General features: G+C 44.2%; 1 protein-coding gene across 1 annotated transcript; it reads right to left on the bottom strand.

Annotated features, from left to right (window-relative positions):
• Positions 1-926: 926 nt before the first annotated feature.
• Positions 927-24,170, bottom strand: DYNC1LI2 (dynein cytoplasmic 1 light intermediate chain 2). Its single transcript, XM_043436163.1, has 13 exons — positions 24,012-24,170; positions 23,790-23,863; positions 21,718-21,834; positions 17,755-17,985; positions 12,427-12,596; positions 11,380-11,473; positions 10,271-10,406; positions 8,063-8,174; positions 7,520-7,579; positions 6,627-6,668; positions 6,106-6,223; positions 5,230-5,346; positions 927-3,881 (listed from the first exon to the last, which is right to left on the bottom strand). The coding sequence occupies exons 1-13, from the start codon at positions 24,116-24,118 to the stop codon at positions 3,781-3,783; spliced, it is 1,479 nt and encodes a 492-aa protein (XP_043292098.1). The 5' UTR covers positions 24,119-24,170; the 3' UTR covers positions 927-3,780.
• Between the last annotated feature and the right edge of the window lie 466 nt (positions 24,171-24,636).

The following is a 24,636-nucleotide window of genomic DNA, read 5'->3' as shown; positions in this document are numbered from 1 at the left end:
GGGTATCACCTCAGTTTGACAGACATGGAGGACATACCTTCACCAAAGCATCACCAACACAGAAATAAACCTGATGTGCCATACTGGAGCACATTCGACTTCACTCATGTAGCGTTCTTACAAAAACTGTTTAACCTAAATGAAATCATGAGGAAACACTAAGACAAATCCAGACTGTGAGATATTCTCACAAGACAACTGGCCTGGATCCAGCTAATATATTTAGGGGTGAAATATCCTGGTGTTTAAAACTGATTTTAAATGGCTTGGGGGGGAAAAAAGTGAGATAGATATAAGGAAGGAGGGAGAGAGGAAGAGAGGCAAAGAGAAAAAAAATATGGCAAAAAGTCAATTACTGGTGAATCTATGTAAAAGAACACAGGTATTCAATATATTCCTCTTTCAACTTCTCTGTTGAAAATTTTTTTCAAAATAAAAAGTTGGGGAGAAATTTTCTGTAATCAGCTTTAAAAGAACAGAAAATTCAACATGCTTAAAAGTGTAATAATCAGAAACACAATTCCTCTCCAATATAAAGTATCTGATTTTCTCAAACATACTTTACTGTTGCCCATTTCAGTAAGTGAGAAACATTATGGTATAATTGCTCTGAAATTCCTCTATGAATCCTCAAGGTTCCTAAAAAAGTTAAGCGAAAATTTCTTAGCCCAATTCTGACAATCAAAAATTTACCTAAGAGGCAAGAAACTATGCTGGACAACTCACAACCCTTGCACTTTACCCACAGCCTGGAATTCCACATACCTCAGAATATGGCTTTAAAATGTTCCTTAATAGAATTTTTGATATTTTCAAGTGAGAGATGTATACATTTTTAGCTACATGGCAGACACCCCACATATGACTAGTGGACAACTCAATGTATCTCCAGAGGGATGATTTATCATAAATAAAGTCACCAAAAATTGTAAGCAGTCTGGATTCGTGTTTATTGAAGCCAGTAATTAGAGACATCTTCTTTTCAGCACTAGAAAGCAAGGTTCCACATGACTGCATACTGCATCCAGATAGAGTCACACCCCTGGACTAAGGCTGGTTGGGGAATATATCTGCAGTCCTAATTTTTAAGTTAAAAACACCAATAAACTTAGTATAGAGACAACAGTGAACTTTCACTTACAGCATCAACATTGTTAAGGTCATGATGTACAGAGCAGTCACTTTCAATTAACTAATAAAACACATCTTCAGTTTAAATACTGGTTTAAAAATGCCAATCCAAAAAAAAAAAAAAAAAGTGCAAATGAAATTAAATAATTCTAGCAGCATACCCGTTGCATTTTTAGGAAAGACCAATTCATGGCCTTTATCATGGCCATATCTTTAAGGTTGGGCTTGTTTCTTTGATTTTTCCATTTTGAAGACAAACTGCAGCAGATGTAGCCACTACAATGTATATAAATAGTCATAAAATTATCTTTAACAGTCTACCATACAAGTGTATTCTGCAAATAAAATGAATTTTACTTTAAAAAGTAAAGGCTGTTTATTGTTTGGCCTTTGGTTCCAATGCTTGAAGACCCCCAAAATAACAAAAAATATGCCCCCTCCTCCCACCCTCCCTAAGAAGAACCCTGCAGCTCCCCAAAGTTGGTAGACTTTGGCAACCACTGAGCACATGACACTATACATCAGCTTCTTCTGATCCTAGGAGTAGCCACTTGTCCCAGGAAACTAAAAGTGATTGCCAAGAAATCCTCCTTCACAAGACAGGTGTCTTGGCATTTCTTCGGTTTTAGTACATTTTATACTGACACAAAAAGTGCTTATCAGTTTAAGTGATAAAAGTAAAGTCTTGCATTAAAATTTTAAATCACACTGTATCCCTCCTGGATATGTGGCCTTTCAAATAATTTTTCTGAGGTCACTTATTTTGTGGCCCCAGCCCGCCCCTGCCAGATGCTAGAGAGGGATAAAGTGACCCCATCATTCGTGTGGCTGCAAGCTGTTTGGCATCTATTGGTCATTATACCACAACTATCATTCCAAGTCAGTTTACTGTCATCACCTGGACAATCTGGTAACTGGAAGCCACAATACATTTAAAAAAAAAAAAAAAAACAATTAAAAAAGGGGGGTAAAAGTGTATTTTCAACAATAAAACTGGCACGAGAAACATATTTTTATGTTTGTCAGAAAGGTAAGTAAATACTCAGCTTTCTCCTTAACAGTGTTCAGACCTTTACAAAAAAGCAATTCAAGACAGTCTTAGAGTCTTATTATATAACACAGGATATTAAGTTATACCCAGTACAGTTAGTGGTCAGTCAAATCTGGTATGTAAAAGTAATGATATTAGGGAAGTTATGCTCAGAAACAGTACAACAAACATTCATATAAAAAAAGTAAACTCCACAGAAGTGAACTGTGGTTTTCCCTTGGTTTGACAACAAAGGTTTTATACATTAAATTAATGGTAGTGTTTGCATTTCAACGTTCTGTGTCATGTATAAAATTAAAAGTGCTGTTTTAAATCCACAGAAGTCACTTCCAGGGTGATGTGAGACGACAATGTGCATGAATCTGCCCTAAATGGAAACACCTGAAACACTTATTTCCATAAGAAAAAAAAATGCTAGTTTATGAAAGACATAAAACAAGAGAAATGCATCATTTCCATCCTCAGTACAAAACATTCATACTCATTTGTTTATCTAATAGCACTGATCAGACCAGGGAGCTAGGACAAAACCCTTTTGCATCACTGGAACTCCATGAAAGTTTCCAATGACCTTAAGGCAGGGACAGTGTGAGCTAATTAATCAAGAGTGCAATTACATTAAAACCTCCCTCATACTTTCTGTAGCACACTGCATTATGGTAAAATGAGAGGTTGGTCACCCATTCTCTACTAATAGGCCAGCCTGTGATAGTAAAAAAAATAAAATAAAAAATGACAAAGCAGAAGCTATTCAGAACACACAATTCAAGGTAAACTAATGTTGTAACTGCTGACTTTAAACACGCCCCACAGTGACTGACTGCCCCACGATGCACATGTGTGGAGCCCAACACCTCCCACGAGGACATGGCCTGAGCCACACACATGAGCCCTGGGCAGCTGCATCTTCCCCACCCCCACATCAGCTCTACCTGACTCAGGCATCCCCACACCAACACATCTTCCGTAAGGTAAAGATGCATTCAGAACAAGTCCAATTCCTACTCTGCTTAGTGTTTAGTTTGGAAATGCTTCTGATTTTTAAGTTTTAAAAATGATTTGACTTCTACTGAACACACGGTATTTACTAACATTGCTCATCTCCTCCTCCGCCTCCTGCAACGTTCAGCTTCCCCAACACTTTTCTCATTCTTCCTTCCAGTCTTTCTCTTCCCTGGACTTTCTGCTACTTAATCTGCTTCCCATGAAGAAGTGAATCTGTTAACATGCAATTGGTTGGACTAGCCACCATCTGATCAATGACTTCCTGGTCTCATTGGCTCCACCCTAAAAGAAAGTGGGCCCTCTTTCTCTCCATCTGTCTTCCCTTCCACAAGAGGCCCAGCTGCACTTGCTGCCCACAAGAGAGCCACACGCCTGAGAGTCCAAGGGTTATCCATCACAAAGGGGTCTGACACACAGCCTTCCTAAAGGTGCATTTCACACTCGGACAGCCACTCAAGTTTTTTTTTTTTCAAGTTCATCTCCCCTGCCCCCAAAAACTGATAGCATGTGCCATATCAGAAAAATCCTGGTCTTAGAGAAGATCAATATACATAGTTATTTGGTCATTTTACATATGCACTTTTTAAGGAGGATCAGGCTTCATTTTCTGTTGAAGAGTTTGTTACCATGGAGTCTGGCTTTCGAGTCATTCTATCCAGTTCTTCCTGAACATTTGTCAACACAGTCTTTTGTCCTTAAAAAAAAAAAAAAAAGCAGCAATGATGAGACCAGAAAAAAGAAATTTTTTTTAAAGGAACATTTAAAATAATACAGATTTCTATAATCATTTCTGGTGATAATTCCAGTAAGAATGAGAAAAGTCTTTTTTCATTGTACTGATTATAAGGAGACAGACTCTGTAATTCAGCCCTTCTTTATTCCAAATGCCACAGGTCTGGGCTCCCGGACTACATTACTGCCCCCTGCCTGGGGATGCCTTTGTGCCAAAAACAAAGGCCTTTCTGAAAACCCTCTGAGCCCTATGCACTCTCATCACCATCTTCCGAGAGGTGATATTTGAGTTTCTGGCATGCAGCAAACTACTCTCTGTGCCTCAGACAGATGTTTATGTTTTGTTTCTAATACAGTGGACTCATATGGAATCCTGGAATCACCATATTTCAATAAGAATATTAGACTAAGGCTGACAATTTCAACCTTGCACAAAGTTGGTGCACACATTACTGAATACTAACTGGGGCCTAGAAATGACCCCTATTTCCTCCCAGGGAATACCAGCTTATAGCCTGGGCCACCAGACCAGACTCCTGAGTCTCCAAGGACACAAGAGCCCCTGAAGGCCCAGGCTGACTTGAGGATACAGTGATTTCCTGAGGGCTTTGATCAGAAAACACCAATTAAGGAAAACACTGTATTAATTGATATTTCTTATAGCTAATGGAAAACTTAAAACCCTTCTGAAATGGCCTCAAGCTTCCTGAGAAAACGCGTAATCTTTGAGGAAGCTGGTTCTTTTGTTTCAGAGACCTCCAAGTCATAGACTTGCCCCACCTGCCCATCTGGAAGAACAGATGAGTGGGCAGTCACAGAGCTGGCCATGTGTGACGAGACAGGGAGAGTTACGGAGGAGAATGCCTGCAGACTTCACAGGCAGCTGATGCCGAGACTGGGGGGGCAACAGAGTGAACAAAACCCTTATAAAGCAACATAGAAAATTAAAAGGTAAATAGAATGTCAACAGTACACTCTAGACCACACTTCCAACGGACAGAGCTTCTACACCAGGGCCATATGTTTAGGATCTACCTCAATTCACCCAGTACTCAGTTCCTGAGAACCAAATATACATAAAACCCACATTAAAAAAACAAACAAACAAAAAAACCCACCTCAAATGTGCCAAGAAACATGCATGTTAATACGGTAATTCTGTTGTAAAGTATACTGCTCAGTATAAACCAAACACCTGTTCAGAACATCGAGGGTCTGCAGGTCAGTGGAAGCAGACACTCCTGTCTACCACCTCATCTTCCAGCACCCTTCCATCACAAGGGTCATAAATCTTTGGGGCCCTTCAGTACCTGACTTCTTGGATGTGCTCTGCACCCCACCAGCACCAGGACTTCCAGGAGAGCCTGTTTTTTTACTCAATAGACTATTGAAGAAGCTGGCCAACACCCCTTCACTTGCTGCATTATCTAAGGAAACATTAAAGAAAAAAGCATCATACAAACTGGATGACTCAATTAAACACCAAACTATTTTCCAGCTTAGAATTATCCACTTGTGGTTATGATCTTTGATACTGAGCACATTCCTTCACTATTATGCCTTATATATGGCTACTGCTAAGGCTGATTATATGTTAGCATAATTAAGTGAAACTTGTTTATATTTCTCACCGGGGAACCTGTACTCCATGAGGCAGAAGTTTTATGACATTCCATGACATTCCAAAGGTGCTGTGAAAAACTCTCATTCAGAATATAGGCACCAAACATGCAAGAACTAAATACAATTTGAGCGTTTTACTAAAGCCAGTATCTTGGGATATTTATTAAGTCACTGGGATGAGGGCCAAACTAGTAAGCGATTGAGCTTGACAAAAGAAGTGACAATTCATAATTGGTAAAAATATATACCTATTAAGAAACAAAACCAAGGATTCAAAATATACATTTTAAATGACTTCTTATGCTGTATTCTTCTCTGAATACAGAGAGGCCTAAGCAAGGCCTTTACAAAGCCAGGTGTGAGGGGCCACCAATTCCAGTGAAGGAACAGGCCTTGGTCTCTGCCAACCCATGAGCTCCCTCTCTCTAAGACAGGAAGTGGAAAACAGCCCTTGTGGGGAAGAAAATAGCTCAGCTGCCTTAAGATTCCACCTACTAAACCCACCAACTCAGCCCCTAAAGCAAGAAAGGGCCAAGGACCCTCCAAGGAGACAGGACACATACTTTTGATGTTCGGGTCCGGCTTCTTTACTGACGTGCCTGGGGAGGCGCTGGGCACGCTGGCTGGCCCTCCCCGGCCCTGGGTTCTCGGAGAGCCGGAGGGTCCTCTTGCAGGGGATTCCTAAGTCCAAAACCAGGTCGAGTCACACACAGGCATCAAAATAACAGAAAATACATATTCCAAAAACAAGGACATGCCTCTGCGGGGTATTTTTCACAGTCTAGGGAGACAGGTGGCAGGAATGGGAGCTTGTGCTCAGCTCAGTTTCTTTTTAGATCCTAGTTTCTCCTGAGAGAAATATCAAGGTAACAAAGCCTGTTCACTCTAATGCCCAGAGCTCTGTATTCCTTCATCAGACATTTTCTGATTTTCTACCATGTTTCTGGCCCTGGGCTTTTAGGGGGACAACATTCCCTCTGAAAATATAAAAGCCCACACAAATATAAGTTCTCAAAATAATGGTACAAAGCTTGGACACCCATGACACTGGCCCTGGACCCTCAGCTTAATTTAAGGTACTTACGGAGGCTCTAGTGGGCGTGGCTGGCTGCTTGGCAAGGAGTGACTGCAAGAGAGGGACACACCGGCCATTAACACACGCCTGCAGAGTGAGCGGGTCTGGAGAAACACCTGAGTATTCCACTAGAGGGCACCATTAACAACACGCAAGTCATAGGGTCTACACTATAAATGCAAACAGTTTAATCGAGCAACTTGATAGATGGTGGGAAAAAAAATACTTCCAGGAACCAGTTTTTAAGCTAAAAAAGTAAAGAGAGCACAGAAGGGAGGAAAAGCTGGCAGAGGAACTATCGACTCCCTCTGCTGACCTGCCTGCACCACGGGGTCTAACAACAGTCTCATTGAAACAGACAGGTGGGACTGGGTCTGCAATCTGAACCGATCAGCTTGGCTTTACTCCCCTCACCTACAAAGTGTGTATTGGCTCACCTCCTTCACGCACAGGGCTGTGTGGGGGCTATGTGACAAACTGGAGGTAAGGTCAGGGCATTTGGTAAACTGTTAACATGGAAAATGTTATGTCAGGAAATGTACATTTACAGACAGAACAGGTACTTAAGGGACTTCCCCGGTGGTCAGTGGTTAAGACTCTGAGCTCCCAATGCAGAGTGCACAGGTTCAAATCCTGGTGAGAGAGCTAAGATCCCGCATGCCACTCAGCACGGCCAAAAAAACCCTCCAAAGAGAAGGCACTTAATAAGGCAGTAAGCCTACTGCTGTAAGATAATCTGCAAGGCAGGTACCTTGTACTGATCTGACAAACAAGAGAGAATGACGAGAACTGGTAACAACCCCTTTGTTGCTGCAGGCTCTTTGTGGTATCCCCTAACCTTGCCCCAGGGAGCTGGCCTTCCACTCACGAGAAAGCCTCTGCTCCAGCCTCACTGGTCTTACCTGTTGCTTCATTAGAAACACCTGCTCATCCTCCGCTGCCAACTCTTTGTCGTGGACCAGCTGTGAAGTGAAGCAACACGCTCATTTGCAGTCACAGGCCAAGAACACCCCAACTACTTGTCAAAATTCACACCGAAAGGAGAATCTCGGGTTCATGTCTCAACAAGGGTTTTGGGAGTCTCTGCAGAGGTAGGTTTTTCTAGCCTAGCAAAGACCCTGTTTCAAGGCCAGCCTTGGCATGTGGGCAAATGATATTTTAAGTCTGGCAGGTTCTAAACAATACCTCCCAGCTCAGGGTCTGCAGGTGATCTCAGGAGCAAAGGGCATCTACGAACAGTAACCCAGAGGCAGTGGAGGCACTCCGTCCCTCATGCCGCACCACCCAGAGCCATTTACATAACACCAGATTTCATCTAAAGCCTTTTTAAAGGCCCCTGGATTATTATCTATTTTTTACTCCCTAAGTGGTTCAATGTGTAAGACTTGTATCTTTATATGTTAAAAAAAAACACCTACAACTCTTAAAATGATTGATTTGGATACCTTTCTCACAGGAGGTTTCACAATAAAGTCTTCATATGCATCTTCTGGCTTAACAGTTGTGAAATTTTCATGTAAAATAGCTATTTTCTTTTCATTGTCCCAGCCTGCGGGTCTAAAGGCAAAGAGACAGAGACTGACTTGCTTCTCCTTAGACTGAATTAGAGAACACTCCACACACTCTGGGTTAGAGAGGACCCCCAGCTGATACCCTTTTCCCCCAAGCTCTGATACACAGTTGCTGGGCTGGCTGGTAGCCTCTGGCAGAGAAGCCAATATTCACTGCAGGTCCAGTTCCATACTGAGGTCACAGGGCCAAGGCCTAAGGAACCAGCAAAAGATCTGACTGTACATGCTGACTGATCCATAGCAAGTGTTCAGAGCTTTCCCACAACTCCGCCCAGAAGAACTAGGACACCGCGGGGCCCTGTTCTGACAGAGGGGAGAATACAGAGCAACAGAGAGCTCAGGGTGAGACTGTTTCTCTTGGACTCTGGCACAGAGACCCTCGTGAGTCGTCTGAAACCTCTTCTTTCTGACAATGGTTTTTTTACAATGTGTGAATATGTACCCTGGAGCAAAGGGGAGTGGTAGGATCTGCACTTCCCTGGGCCTCAAAACAGAGGAACAGAGGAGTTTTTGAGGGCCCTAAATGGGTGCTGCCCAGCTCAATATCGCAGGACAGGATGGCACCCAGGTTCCATTAAGTTAAGCTGCAGCCTAAGGTAAGGAGCAACTGTAAAATGCCCTACATGACAAACTTTTCTCTAGGCTTCTCATTCTCCATCCAACTCTAGCTCTACAGCTCTATAGAGGTGCTTAGTCAGGGCGCTCCCCACAAATGGCTTTGCTGACTTCACCAGCTCCTCAATGGGCAACGACCAACAGTACCCCAGGTGCCAAAGACACTGCCGTGACCTATGTCACCCTCAGAAGCTCTGAGCTTCTTCTCCACTCCAGATTGCCCTGAACACGACCAGTCTCCCTGTATCTCTTCCTCCTGAGATCTTAAGTGACTTGGGTATTGACTGACTCCAAAAGCATACCACTCACTGCGTGCTTGTGGCTTTGGTGCTGGCCTGACTGCTCTGGACAACGGTTCTCTGATATCAGTCCATGTCTCTAAGTTTGCTGTCTGGGAATCTCCTGACAGCAGGCAGCCAGCCTGTTCGGTACCCTGAGCACTCTGGGCTTCCACACCTTCAGGCGTCTTCCCCACTGTCCCTCCTGCCCTTCCATTCCTCTGGCTTGCACACACCACTCACCCTCCCGGCGTCTCTCTGCTCTCCCTGTGGCACCGCCTCTCCTACCCCACCAGTGACCTATCCCCCCCTCCGCTGTGTCTCTTACAGGCCACATACAGGGACCACATCTCATTCATTTCTGTGTCCTCAGCAAAAAAACGTGGTCACCTAGGAGGTACTCAGTGTTTGCTGGATGAACTGCCATTCTTTTTTAAGTCAAGAGGACATCTAAGCCTAAAAACGCACAAGTCCTCTCAGAGACCACACCTCCAGCATTTATTTATGCATCCACCATACTTCTCATTCTCCAGTGAGAAAATGACACAGGTTCCAAGTCTCTGCCCAGGACAGTCGGCCCCAGTGGCTCCCAAGTGTGAAAAGCCAGAAACACAACAGGCATTCAGTATAGCCAAAGCCCAAGCTGATGAGGTGCGAGGGAGGGGGCAGGCAGTCATCCTGCCAACAGATGCCAGTAAACCAGACGTTGCAACAGAAAATGTCCAGGATCCCCAAAGTGCCAATTCCCTATGCTGGCACTCCTTTGCTCAGCCAGTATTTTACCAGAGTTGACAGTAAGTGGCAAAAATGTTTTGTCAACTTGCTTTCAATGAAGAGAGGCAGCACACCTGACCTCACTCCATCCACTTCCTTCAGACAGGAGGCAACGACAAGTAATCTGGAAAGGAGCGGAGAGGTAAAGTTGGGTGTATCTATGCCCTAGGAGGTCCAACTCCAAGAACTTTGCCAAGCAAGCTGGCTATATGAGAGAGAAACTGAGGCACCTCACTTGGAAGGATAAAATGTAAAGAGCAAATGTACCATAAAGAGAAGCATTCAAAAGCACCACTCTCTGCCCTCTTTAGATGTCTCTGTCAAAAGCTTCTTCTGTCCCTTTTTCACTATAATAAAACTCTGCTACACACACACACACAAACACACACACACGCATCACCTACAAAGAACTCACATAAAAACTGCTTCCTTTTCCACAACTAAGGCAGGCGTGGTAAAGTGGAAACCGTATGTTTTATGAACAATGTACTTATACAACAAGTCGAGGTTCTTCTCTTCCTTCACTGATGTGTATATCAAAGCCGCTCCATCTGATCAATCTGCTTAAGGAAAACAAATTCACTGCAGAAGGAGACAAAAACAAACACATACAAGAACAATCCTCAAAGTATTAATCACAGGTTGCTCAGTTTTGATCAATATATGATTAACAGAAAGTGTTAAAATTTTAACAAAAAAGGGAATAGTAGCAGAGGAAGTAAGTTGAAAGCATAGAGCATGTTGATGATAGTGGGCCACGTAGGTCTTTTTTTAAAAACATGTAAACTGCCATCTTCTGACCCATTAGGCTGTGTCCCAAGCAGTCAAGTTACTGGTTCTAAGGCTAGCCTGGGAAAACCTTGAGCACCGCCCAGGCACACAGGCTCTTTCCCAGACAGATGCCCACATGTGATCAAGTGTGCCATTAAGCATAAGAGAGATGGGTACCACCATGTCACTGCCCTCACCACTGAGCGGGACAAGTTGAAGAGCCCGAAGGAAGCAGTGGAACCCATCCTTACCCTCCCCAGCCCAGGATGTGGGGCTACTGGATTGTCACAGAAATAAAGACTCAAAAGACTGTTGACAAAGCATCTCTCTCATTGACAGGACAAAACATAAACATACAGGAAACCCTGAAGCATCTAAAACACTGTCATTTGGGTAATTAACCTTTTCTAAAAACAAAAAAAAAGTGAAGTTTAGAAAGATTTCCAAGATACAATAAAGATAATTTGTAATAAAATTATCACATATCAGCTTTCTTCTTAATATGAAAGCCTATCACATGTACACCATTAAAAATAGAAAGCAATCAAAAATAGGCAGAAATTAAGTCTCAAATACCAACACTGTTAAATTTTAAAAAGTAAAAACATGTATACAGTTTCATCCCAGCATGAGACTATTCTGGGTTCAGGAAGTATTTCGTCTCTTTGAAGATGCCCCATCTGGAGCAAGACTGGATCAACACACAGAGGGAAGCCTGTGCCCCTGGGCCCCAGCTCAGCGCCCCAAGGATACACTGAAGGCAGAACCTCCGTAGGTGTGACTGGATGAAGTCAAAGTGCTCGTCCCTGTAATCATGCTCCTTCTCCAGGACACTCACTGCATCACACTGCAGGGAAGATAGAAAGAGAAGGCAGTTACCTTTCTGCCTCTCTGCCTGCTGAGATGAGGACCACTGGCTGCTTCAGAAATAAAATTATCACAGCTTCAAAGAAGGAAGCCACAGCCCAGAGTCCAAGCATTAATTAACTAAACAGACAAGAATGAAAAGCAACTGGAGATTTCCCCCTTCATCCTGGGCCTTAGCTTCCGCATCTGTAAAGTGGGATAAAACAGCCCTGATCAAAAAAAAAAAAAAAACCAGCCCTGATCATCTCACAGTTGTTCCAGGACTCAAACAAGGTCACATCAGGGAACAGGCAGGTGACCGTGCGCCGCACACTCCGAGGGCTCCAGTCTCAGAGTATGGTGTGAACAGCTCATGCTGTACTTGGGCAACCTACCAGCTCCGACTAAGATCACAGAACGTCTGAAACCCAGAGTGTTTTTACAGCTATTTCCTTTTCATTTCTAAGAGACACAACTTTATGTCTCTATGACTACCCTTTATTTCTATTCCCACCTCATTATCTTACAAACCCTGAATCCCCTTTCTTCTTTTTCGAGGGTTGCTATGTTCCTTTCTGAAAACAAGCCCGATAGACTTTAGAGACTAAAGGCCAAAAGAATTCTGCTCTTCTGTGTTCCTTTTGCACCATTAGTTTGATCTAAACAAACTGGTTTACACAGCCTTAAGAAAACTACTTTCAGTTCTGAATCTGAGTCCCTCAATAGAGTTGACAGTGCTCCATGAGGAGATTAACTCAAGCTATAAGTAAATGTCACATTTCTAGCAACAAGGTAAAATGACAATATTTTCTATACTAATATATTCAGTGTACCTTAATGAATCCTGAATTAGCCCAACATCCCCTTGGGAAGACACCTAATTAGAGCCTCTCAAAGTTTCTTACAGATGGTGAGTGTTCACTGACCAAACCCAGCCAAGCTTACGACTCCCACCTTTGTGCACACCACCAGCACTGGGATCCCGAGGTTATGAGTCAGCATGTTGTCACCGAGAGGCAGGGCAACATTTTCTTCATCAGGACCTGAGGTCAGAGGCCCTCTTCTTTGTGGGGAACCTTGACAACCTTCCTCAGGCTCGACATAGTCTTGAAAATCTTTCACAACTACAGGTGAAGAAGGAAAAGAAAATTACACACGCATTCACACAATAAAAAATGCACAAGCCAGCTTTAGAAGACGAAAGAGGGAGTAATAAGCACAAAACCTTAAGAGTTGTGACAAACTTCCTAACTGCATCCAACTTAACTGCTGTATTAAGGATTTAGGGGTACTGATGCAAAAATCTCAATTCTGACATATTCAGTCTGAGCAGCAAAGATACTGACCTGGTCATCTTCAACTGTATCCAGCTCTTAACAATTAAACAGGTTTTTAAAAATCTAAGGCTTCAGTAGTTCCTACTATGAAAACAAAAAGCAAACACTTTTTTTTTTTGGTCCACACAGGGAGGCTTGCAGGATCTTAGTTTCCCAATCAGGGATTGAACCCAGGTCATGGCAGTGAAAGCGCTGAGTCCCAACCATGGGACCACCAGGGAATTCCCAACGATTTTCTTATATGTTTTACACTTTCAAAACATTAGGATAGTTGAACTGTGTTAATTCAACAGAGGCAACCACTAGAAATAGGTTATAACTTATAAAACTCCCCAGCTTTCTCATTAGAAATAGTTAAAACCACTTGATCTACACAAAAACATGCTGTTTCCACGCAGAGGAGGTGTGTCCCTGGTAAAAAGTGAGGCTGCATCTGCCCAGCACCACCTGCATCTCCTCGTCATCCTCACTCTTGCGGACGTTCACCTTTAAGAGATCCTGAGGTGTGTGTGTCATGGGCCTGTCCCTGCCTAACACAAGGAGGGGTCAGTGGTACCACATTCACCCCCTGGCACACACAGCCACTACTCCGGCCAGGGATGCAACCCCACAGGAGGGCCTTCAAGCTGAGAGAGGTCTATGGCCTTGGTTCAGGCAAAGCCCACAGACCTGCACCTTTTTCTTGGTGCTTCAAAGTCACATGCCAAGCCAGAGAATAAGGACATGGTGATTAAAGCTACTTCGAGCCAGAGGAACAAACGGGCAATTTACAGAGTTTAGGGTATCATTATCCAAGCTTCTGGAATTATCTGGGGACACACTGTCTTTCACATAAACTGAAAATCACTGATTAAGCCCAAAAGTGTAGATGTAATATTTCATCTCTACAACTTCTCTCATATATATATAATTAAGCTCATTCATATAATTTCATTGCCAATATAAACAACTGACTGAAGAGATCTTCACTGCATTGCATTTTGGACAAAAACAGAGAAGGGTTTTTTGATAACTGCTGAAGGATCTTGAAGCAATCAAAGGTTCCCACTTATTTTTTTAAAATCTGCTTTATTTTAGCTTTATGGAGCCAAGACTGACACACAACAAACTGCACATGTTTAAAATGTAAATTTGAAAAAAAATAAAATGTAAATTTGATTTGGGGGGAGGGATGGGAACCTGACTGGTGTTTTGCGGGAACTCAGTTTCCTGACCAGGAATTGAATCCAGGCCACAGCAAAGAGCCTGGGATCCTAACTACCAGGCCACCACGGAACTCCCTAAATTTGGTATTTCTGACATTATGAATACACCCCTGAGTCAGTAACACCATCAAGATGGTACATGTATCTATCACTCCCAGAAGTTTCCTTATACCTTTTGGTAATCTGTTCTCCCCACCTCTCCTCAACACCATCCCTAACTCCATGCAATCACGGATCCACTTTCTTTCAATACAGATTAGTTTGCATTTTCTAGAATTATATATAAATGTAACTGAGAATATGTTCTCTTTTTAGTCTTCCCACATTTTCTCTTTAAAAGCATTTTAACAGATCTCCAGGTCAAGGAAAAATACAATGGCTTAACTTGGTAGTATCTGTAACTCCCCAAGGTCACAGGCAGCACTCAAACAGGCCGCAAGACAGTGAGCACGGCAGAGCCTGGAACAGGTTACGGGTGAGCTAGGGGACTGCGGGAGGGCAGGCAGGGGCGGGCAGCTCCAGCAGTCTGCTCCATGAACCTCCACTCCCAGCACGCTGTATCAACTCTGTTGTGTTCTACACATGCCATGATATGAACGTGGGTGGGAAACCCTGGGCTGGGCTCCTTATTCTCTGAAGGACTGGCTTAACTACTGCTATCCAAAAACAGTAGGAAACGCACACATGTTTTTAATAATCCAGCATTTAAAAAATAAGTTGGAAGACAGAGCAGATATTCCTAACAGAGGTAACGAAAAGGAATGATAAAAATAAAGTGAGGACTGTGTAATCTGAATAATAAAATGTACATTTCACTTAAGGCACACAAATTTGTTGTTGTTTAGTCACTAGGTGGTGGCTGACTCCTTGCGACACCATAGACTGTAGCCCGCCAGGCTCCTCTGTCCATGGGATTCTCCAGGCAAGAATACTGCAGTGGGTTGCCATTTCCTCCTCCAGGGGATCTTCCTGACCCAGGGATCGAACCTGCATCTCCTGCATTGGCATGCAGATTCTCTACCACTGAACCCAGGGAAGCCCAAGTGCACACATACTATAGGATTAACAGTTTCTCTCCGGCAGGTGGGATGGCCAGGATTTCACAGAAGCCATCTGCCCACCTGGGGCGTCAGATGGGAATTGGTACAGGAAGGAGCAGCACTCTACCCTACTGCTGCCACCTCCTTCTGTTCTCTTCCCTCCTATCTCACTGATCACCTGTTGGTTCCATAGTTCTGAGAAGACTCAAGAGACAGTACCTAACTGTTTTCCTCTACCTGATAAGCAAGGGAAGCCCCAGACACAAAGCTGGAAAGAGAAGACCAACCTACACACAAGCACCACCTTCTGGCAGCTTCAGGGACTGCTCTATCCTCCCCCATCAATCCTGCTGCCAAACAGCTGCAATGGATTCAGGACCACTGGGGACCCTAATCCAGAAAGAACAACTGGCCAGGGAGCAGCCTTCCAAACTCAGCCGACTGGAGACTGAAAGCAGGATGGGCGACAGCCTTTTGCTTATTCAATACAATACCTAGAGCGCAATTAATCTGGAAAGTGGGAGTCCTTCAAGCGAAAAGATGGCCAACCACTTTATTAAAATGTAACCTAAAACCAAGCACTAACAAAGGCACTCCTTCAACGGGTAACACAAAGGCGTGAATACCATTCCAAACATCTCAGACGAAGGGCAGTGAGAACAAGAGAGGCCCTCAGAAGGTTAACCAGAGTCACGAGGCATGGATGCGGTGCCAGCAATCTCTAGCTGCCCTCTAGTGTCCTCCTCTCCTTCCTTACAACCAAACAGAACACACGGCCACACCGACTACATTTCCTAGGGAAATGTCTTCTTAGGAAGACCATGGGCACACGCCCTTCAGTCCTTTGCTTTTCCTCCATCTGGCTGCCTGCAACACAGATGTGAAGGCTGGAGCTCTAGGTGCCAAGAAGTGAACCACACCCTAGAGATGACCAAGTAGTAAGCAAAAAGGAGCCTGGGTCCTTGACCTGTCTTCCTTGAGCCACTTTCCAGGCCTGAACTTACCAACCACTTCTGGATTTCACTTGCAGGAGCGAGTAATAAAACCCAGTCTTGTTTAGGCCACTGTTATTTTGGGGCTTGTGTCACATGCAGCTCAATCTAATCCTAAAAGATACAGACATCAATGACTAAGACCACAAAATGAATTCTGTGTGTCATGGGAACACAAGCTCCCCAGGATTGGGCACCCTGTCTGCTGTATGTATCCCAACACCTAGAACAGACCTGGCCCAAGGCAGACACTTTCCCTCTCTGGGAAGTAAAAATATCCTTGGCCCAATCTCTTCCTTTTTTTTTCTGTTTTAACAAGCCTTTACAAGGTTTATAACTCTTAAGAAAACAGGTTCAGAGACTGAAATCTCTTGTGCCATTAATCTGGGTATGATGGTAAATGTGCAATGAAAAGGAAAATGGCTCTTCAGCCTCAGAAGTCTTCTCAGAAGTTGTCTTCAGGGTCTCTATTTCAGGGGCAAGAGCGGCTTTATCTAGAAAGATCAGTGTTTGAGGACTGATGAGCTGAGCTGCATAACAATCACTGCAGCACACAGGCGGGTGTCCCAGGAAACATATGCACATAGCAAACTAAACAATCACCCATTAAACTCGTTTTAGCTAATCTGAGACAGGGACAAGCTGAAGTTATGACGGGAAGACACTCCCGTCAAGAAATCTGATTTGAAAAGCACATCGAGATTCCCGATGTGTCTCTGCCAGTAAGTATGAAGGTCCCGTGTGCCATGCCCCAGCAGCCCTCACTAATTCACTAAAGGGAATGATGTCATCCTGTGGAAATAAGCCAGGCGGAGCCAAGACTGCCCTGGCCAAGAGAGCGCTGCTGCCGCTCCAGCCCCTGCCCCTCCCATTTCCCTGGCAAGTGGACAGAAGCTGATGTAACTGCACAGAAGCAAAGACAACGAAAAACAAGCTTCTGAATCACAAAAAGGAAAAACAAAAACAAACTTCCTTTAAAGTTTGCTCTCAAAAGGCCTTGGATATCCTGAGTCTTAAAATATCCTTTCATTTTAATGACCAAAAAAAAAAAAAAAGAACTTCCTATTTTTTACTAAAATCGTATTTGCCGGATGGCAAAATGAACTAAGGTAAGAGCCGAAAGATTTATCTCTTGTGAGGCTTCCTTTAAACCTGCAAACGAAAGGGTCCATAGAACCTCAATGACATCCAGGGCAATGAACTCGCTACAGAAATCACAATAAATCTCCAAACCCACAGATGTGAACTCAGCAGACAAGGGGTAAACAGAAGAGGAAAAAGACTTATAGAACCGATCACATTTTAGGGGATGAGGCAAGAACACTTATTATAAAAGAAAACCAATGACAATAAGGAACACTGATTCATGTATTTTCTTCAACTGTGACAGCTGAGACAAAGACTGCCTTGAAGACTTTTTTTTGGCCATGCCACACAGCCTGCAGGATCTTACTTCCCCGACCAGGGATGGAACCTGTATCCCTGCAGGGGAAGCATGGAGTCCCAGCCACTGGACAGCCAGGAAATTCCCTGCTTTGAAGACTTTCTGACCACTGAATCAACAAAAGCAACTCTGAAATAAATGGTGCAAACAAACACTCTAAAAGGGGAGCTTTGCAGCCTCTTGATCCTGTTGAAAACGAAGGTGGTTGGAATCATCCAAAGTGAGCAGGGAACTTTCCAATTAAGAAAACCCTACATTACTTACACTTCCGTTCCAGCTCCCTCATTTCTTCTGGTGGAATTTTCATTTTATCAATGTGCTCACGTAAAACACTAGCCCATTTCTGTAGTGATTCCATCACAGTCCAAGGCCTAGACATATCTGCAACAAAGATGACCAAGGTCTCCGGCAAGGATTCAGCAGAAACTGCAAATTTCAGCAGGCCTTTGTGGTATAGATCTCCATCCAGAATCCACACATTGCAGCGTGTGTGATCTAAGAAAAGAAGCGAAGTGAAGTTACTGACGATGACCATCAGCACAGCTGAAAAGGAGAGTCACAATAGGAATAAATTTGAAGATGAGAGCCACAGAATTCCACACAGAACACAAAAAAATCCTAACCAGGAAACACAACGCTTCATCAAGATGTCCTGTGAACTGTCCAAACTATAAAATTTCTTTAACAACCATAATATACTGTGCCCACATCTAACAGAATTGCTGCAACATCTGAAGACCAAAGAATAAAGGACATTTTAGCTTTCAGTAAGGATCAGGAAATATGAATAAAAGCTACAAAAGTTCCCTGGACAACTGTGCCATAGTCTAAATAATCCATTCTAAGATATCAGCAATCTGTGAAGCAGCAAGCTGGGGCCAAGAGCCTGTGGTTAAACAAGCTCTTCTTCTGTCAGTCACACTAAATAGTGAGCTCACATACCACAAAGGGTGCAAAGAAACAGGACCTTTGTAATTAAACGCTGAGATAAACTCATTACTTACATAACTCAGATATGGATTATGGGATGCCTGATGATATTAAGGAATTACACTTATTTTGGGTATAATATAATTACATTTTCAAAAGCCCTAATCTTTTAGAGATACATTTGGAAGTAGTCACAGATAAAAAGACATAATGTCTGTGAAGTCTGCTTGAAAATAATCCAATGTGGAGTAAAAAGAGGGTGTAAAGTATAGCTGACGTAACACACCAAGAACTGGTAACCTGAAGGCAGCGGATAGATACACTGGGGCTCATCAAACTAGTCTGTGTTTTAGGTAGTTTGGTTTTCCCCCGTAAAGTTAAAAACGCATTTGCACAAATGTGCAAGTGCTGACTTTTAATGAAGCACGATTCTAAAATTATACCTAAATAATCAAACTGTAAAATTCTCCAAATTAATAACATACATAAAGTTTTTAAAATATCTTTTTCAAGAAAAAATTTTTTTAAATATAAGCACCTCAAGGGAGCCATCCTACTATCAAAATATAATTTTATTAATTTCTTCCCCAATAAATTCCAACTTATACTTTAAAAAACCTGTCTTCAAATTCAGGAAAGGCCAAAAGGAGATTCTAGATGTCCTACTGACCTCCCGGAACCCTCCTCGTTGGAAACATTTTGACTGAGCAATGTGTGTGCTACCAGGAAGGACCCTGAGTCAAAGTGACTGGCCAGAGACAAACAGGAAACTAATCCTATCACCATAAAATCCGAGAATTCGAGCCATGAAATCTGAGAAATGGCAAAGCATTTCTCCTGGGTTCCCTTACCATCCTGTGCTCCACCTGGGGGCCCCTCCCCAATGAAGTCTCTTGCTTTAAAAAAAAAAAACAAACAAACCTATCTTCAGTTAGCCACCTTTTTCTGATATAATCAATTCATTTACAGGCTGTAAAAAATCTTATATTCATGACTTTATTTCAATAGTACAATAAAGGTATCTACATCCAACTATGCTTTCAAAACTCTTAACACATTTCAGATAGCAGTTTTGATTTGGATTCTACGAATGCCTTCAAAAATAAATACTGCACTATACCTGAAGTCTGCAGATTTTAATGCCTGCTGCTCACAAAACATAGCTCCTTTCTTCCCACTGCCCATTACATATAACTCACCCGTGTGCATGGAGGTTACACACACCACAAGTGGTATCAAATGGATACCCCAAACCCTGAAGGCAGAGGTCCTTTGACATGTCAAGTCCTACCACAAATGAAGGACAAACCAGATCCTATATTCTCTACCTAGGTGATTGCCTGCAAAATGTATATTTATAACCCAGTCATAACACACAATTAAAAAAAGGGAGGCTGAAAGATGTATAATTAACCACAGGTAAGGACAACTCTTTCATCAAAGAGGAACTTGCAAGTAGGCGGCCTAAAAAAATCCTGTAAATGCAGAGGTCAAGAAGTTTTCAAGGCAAGTTTAAGGAATCTGAAATAAAAATTAACATGTACTTCAACTCAAAAGCAAGTGAACATGGTTACTTTGAGGCTGGGATGAGATATGTTTATGCCCTTTGAAACAAGCATCTGTAGACATGTAAAGAGTATATACATGATGTTTCATATACTTTCAAAAAGTTACTAGATCACTTTGCTGTTCCCCTGAAACTACAACATTGTTAATCAGCTATATGCCAATACAAAATAAAAAGTTTATAAAGTTTTTTTGGGGGAAAAAATGGGTACTAGACCTACCACTGTGTTTCAAGCACTCAGCAACACTTAACACACGCCACCTCTCATTCTGTCAACTTACAAACTAGTTTCATTGCCCAATATTACTAATGAGGAAACTGAGCAACAGAGTGGTTAAGTCAGTTACAACTAGTGACTACAGGAGTGGGATCTAAACCAGTTCTGCCTGGCTACAATGCCCAAGTTATTTCCACAATAATCATCAAAGACAGGAATCAAAAGACTCAGACATGTAAGGCCCCCTAGTCTAGCTCAGTGACCCCTGAGTCCCAACCCTACTACCTACACAAACTCCAGTGGGCCTAGGCAGGCACTGGAAAGCCTCTGCTCTCCTTAGACAAGGAGTCTCAGCACCTTCCACCTCTCTTTCACAATGAACACAGGGAATGTTCAGTAAGGCAAAGGAAGCCAAGGAAGGAGGAGCAGGAAAAAAGTCCTTGGGGTTCTAAGATGACCATAAAGTTAAGATTAAAGGGTTTTTTCCCCTTTATTTATATGATTCTTGGAACTTGAAGAATTAAGGTAGAAGGAACCATCTGAGATCAGCTTCTTCATTCCAGCAATAAAGAAATGAGGGACTAGAGATGGTGGAATTTGTCCCCTTGTAAAATCACTGTTACATGGTGATTCTTACTGTTTAAATGGGTAAAGGCAATTTTAAAGAAAGTAATTTAATGAAGATATTTCATCCTTAGGCTACATAGATAACTTTCCTACAAATTAAAAGACCTAGGCGCTAATAATTATTTATTCTAGAGTCATTCAAGATCTAACATAAAATCTGAAAGTTTAGAAAGGAGGCAATACTGACTAGTGGTAACCAAAAACCATTATTCCTACTGGACTCATAAGAAAAAACTTGTAAATGATATCTAATCCTTATAAGAGAGTTTATCATGCACTTTTAATCATCCCAAATACCCAGAAGGTAGAAAACGATTACTATCCACATTCTACAAATGTGAATTAAAAGAGAACATTATTGCCTCTGAGTCTCTATTCTCTCCACTTGGGGAAAACAAAAAATACTTAACAAATATCCCCCAGGAAATCAGCATTTCTACACTATCACACACACACACAAAAACCTCCAAATTCTCTTGTGAATATCTGTTAAGCAGGTACATTTTGAATTACACTATTTTCAGATTTTCCACTAGAACCAGACAGAGTAACAATAGTGCCCAGATCAGCGAGCCAAGCATTTCTCTCAAACAAAAGTCTAAGGCACTTAAAAATTTCTTAGTTTCTTACATTCATGTGCATCTGAAACTTTACCCTCAGTATCTCCTTTTAAATGGGGCCAGCCAGCTAACAGGCCCATTCCCAATTTTGCTACCATACTCTATATAAAGAGAAGTAGGTAAAGTCCTACAAAAACACACACTTCATCTCTTCTCCTGTGACTAATTCTCTTAGAACTAAACAGAAAATTGAGAATGCCTGTCCATGTTGCAGGAGTGGTAACCAAGGACTCAGACACCTGCATGGGTATCAATGCTTCACTCACCATCTCGGTCCTCATCATGGACGCTGAGGTAGAGATACTCTAGGCCTCTTCCTTTTTTGCCATGCTCAGCTCCTTGAAGTTTAGTCATGAGGGTTGTTTTACCAGAACCATCTTCACCTGCAAGTGATGCACGTAAGAAGACAAAGTGTACTGTTTATTCTAGGCAAGGATGGGGAGTCTGCAGTCACACAAGGAACTTTCATACGGAGCTTGCTACAGAGGTCTCATCTGCATTCATAAACAAAGCAGGACCTGCTGCAAGAGTAGTCAGGGTGGGGAGAGGTGAGAAAGGTGGCAATTTCCAAGATCTCAAACGACAATCTACTGCAGCCATCCTTACCTCCCAAGGAAAGGAAGAAGGCAGGTCCACAGACCCTATCTACAATTTATAAGACACGCAAATGGAGAAGTGAAAGTAAAAGGTGGGGCCAGTGTCTCACAAAATAAACTTCTACCCCAAGAAAAGCAAATCTTCAAAATATAATCAACCTTAATGAAAAAAACTCTAACCCTGCCTCATAACCATGAATGATGGGGATGCTTTTCACTTTCAGTTTTCATACATTTCCTTCACAAGCACCCTGAAGGCCAGGAAACCAATGAAAATAATCACAGACTTAAGCAAAACTCTTAAAGCGCAACCTTAGTAATTACCAAGCCTCTCCTCGTCCCCCTCTACCCAGTGAACAACTCCCCTCCCCCAGCCTCAAAAGAAACCTTAAACATCAGAAGGAGCCACCACCAAGAAACACTGCTGGCACTCCTGGGATTTAATACTACAGAATTATGGACCAAGAATACTGAAAGGCAATCCACAGATCCAAGTTCTCCTCTCCACCCCCAATGCCTCTCACTCAGGCCCTCCGCATCCCATCTGGACACGGTGAGCACTCAGCCTGACTTCAGGCCACCTGCCGCTCTCTGCCAGAGTCCCCTTTCTAAACATAGATCTGGTGCCCGGGATCCCCCAATTTGTGAAGACCTCTAAGGGTCTTTCATTACCTGGTGCAGTGGTCATCAACTAAAGAGGGCCATCCATTCTCCTCAAAAACAGTGGGAAAACCACCCTCCAAGTGATTCCCATGAGAATCAGACCGAAGAGGTGAAATAAAATGCCCCCAAGAATCAAGTGGCTTCAGGAAAAAGCAGCGACTCTTCAGCCTTCCACAGTGTACCTCCACCTTACCTCATCAGTCACCTTCCACAAGGAGGCTGTGCTAGCTTCCACCCTCCTCCATCCTCCTCACCTCTGTGTTCCTGAGAACGCTAACCCTCTGCGGCCCTGCATGTTGACACTTATCTTTCAAAATACCTACCTCCAAACAGCAGCAAGCCATGGCTGATGCTCCAGAATCATCTACCTATGCCCAGGACATCTATCCCCCTCTCACTAGACTGAGATTCTTGTGTAGTGTCTGCGGGATGTCTGCACAGTCCCAAGGCCCAACCTGGGCAGTACATGACTCACTCAACAAATAGGTATTGGCTGTATGAATGAACCCAGCCAAAGCCTCTCACTCGACAGAGATGTTGAGGGACCTAAGCCAGGTAACCCAGCAGTAAAGCCTTAAACAATGCAGGAAAAGTCCCTGGTGGGGACTCCAAAGCCTGCTGCCCTTTGCGGCGTCCCTCTCACCTTACACTGCTTTATCAAGATCGAGAAATGGCTCCTGTGGCATCTCCTCCCAGTCCGACGACCCCCAGTTCACCTCGTTCCCCCAGCCTCCTCCGCTAACCTCCTCATCCAGTCCCTCCCCCCTTTATGCCCAGTTTGGTGAACTTCGAGGCTATGAGCGGAGGAAGTCAGGGACATTTAAAGCAAAGCTAATATTGCGGCCAAGCGACTAAGGAATGTGCCGAGAAGCACTTGCCAGCATCCCTGGGCTCTCGAAAAGGGGCAGCGTCCCGACCTCGGCCGTGGTGACTCGGCCACACTAGGACTGTCCAGCCAGGGTCTCCAGGCCCTCCCGAGCAGGCAGGCGTCAGAGGAGAGAGAAGGCAGGGACGAGGGAGAGGGCGCCCCGCCTCGCCCACCCCAGCTCCCCGGACAACGCCCCGCCGGCGGCGCTCACCGAAGACCAGAATGTTCTTGCCGGACGGTAGCTTGGATCTGGCGCGGGTGGACACCTCGCTCAGGATCGAGGACCTGTGGGGAAACGGCAGAGCGGTCGGCCCCGGGGCCAGCCTGAAACTGACCGGTCCGCGACTGCCCGTCAGTCCGTCCGACGGTCCGCCCCGCCCGGGCGCACCCTCCCCGGACCGGCTGCCGTAGCCCGGCCGCCTCGCAGTCTCACCATAGACTCTGGCCCTCCTCCTCTTCACTGGTCAGGTCGCCGGCGGCCGCCACCGCGGGCCCGTTGGGGCCCAGCAGCAGCTTCTTCTCCACCCCCACCGGCGCCATCTTGCCAACTGCAGCCACAAAGAGGGCCCTCCCCCGGGCCCGCCGAGGACCCGCGAGGACCCCGCCGGGCCGCCCGCGCCCGCCGCACCCCGCGCCACCCGCCCCGCACGGTCCGCGCCGCTCGCCGCGCTCCGCCGGGCTTGCGAAGTCCGCGGGCTCCTACAGGGTCGTGAGGCCACCGCGGTGGTGGGAGGTGGGCGGTGGTCAGGCAGCTGCCTGGGCAGCCCTGCTCAGGGAGGCGGCGGTGCGAGCGGGAGCCGCCCGGGCGGAGGTCGCGCTGGCGGCCTCTGCCGGCCGAAGAGGGCAACAGCATCCCCGGTTCCCGGTCTTCCGTCCAGTGGCCGCTCCGGCTGCGCTGTCCGAGGACTGAGGCACCGGACGGAGGCGCTGAAGCGAAAAGCTCAGGCTTTGGAATGAGAACAATACAGAATAACGCCGTTTGTCGGGCGCTTATCGTGTGCCAGAGTCCCACGTTATCTCACTAAATCTCGTCAAACTCTTTAACGGTGAGGAACCTG

This window comes from Cervus canadensis, chromosome 18 (assembly GCF_019320065.1).
Source record: "Cervus canadensis isolate Bull #8, Minnesota chromosome 18, ASM1932006v1, whole genome shotgun sequence".
In the NCBI taxonomy this organism is placed as follows: Eukaryota; Metazoa; Chordata; class Mammalia; order Artiodactyla; family Cervidae; genus Cervus; species Cervus canadensis.
The sequence above is the reverse complement of the archived record's forward strand: the minus strand, read 5'-3'. Positions and strand labels throughout refer to the sequence as shown.

Coding starts and splice junctions, on each gene's coding strand:
- DYNC1LI2 (XM_043436163.1), bottom strand. CDS start 24,118: ATGGCGCCGGTGGGGGTGGAGAAGAAGCTGCTGCTGGGCCCCAACGGG. Junction 17,986..21,717: donor CCATGATGAGGACCGAGATG/GTGAGTGAAGCA, acceptor TTCTTTTCTTAG/ATCACACACGCTGCAATGTG. Junction 6,224..6,626: donor CCACGCCCACTAGAGCCTCC/GTAAGTACCTTA, acceptor TTTTGGACTTAG/GAATCCCCTGCAAGAGGACC.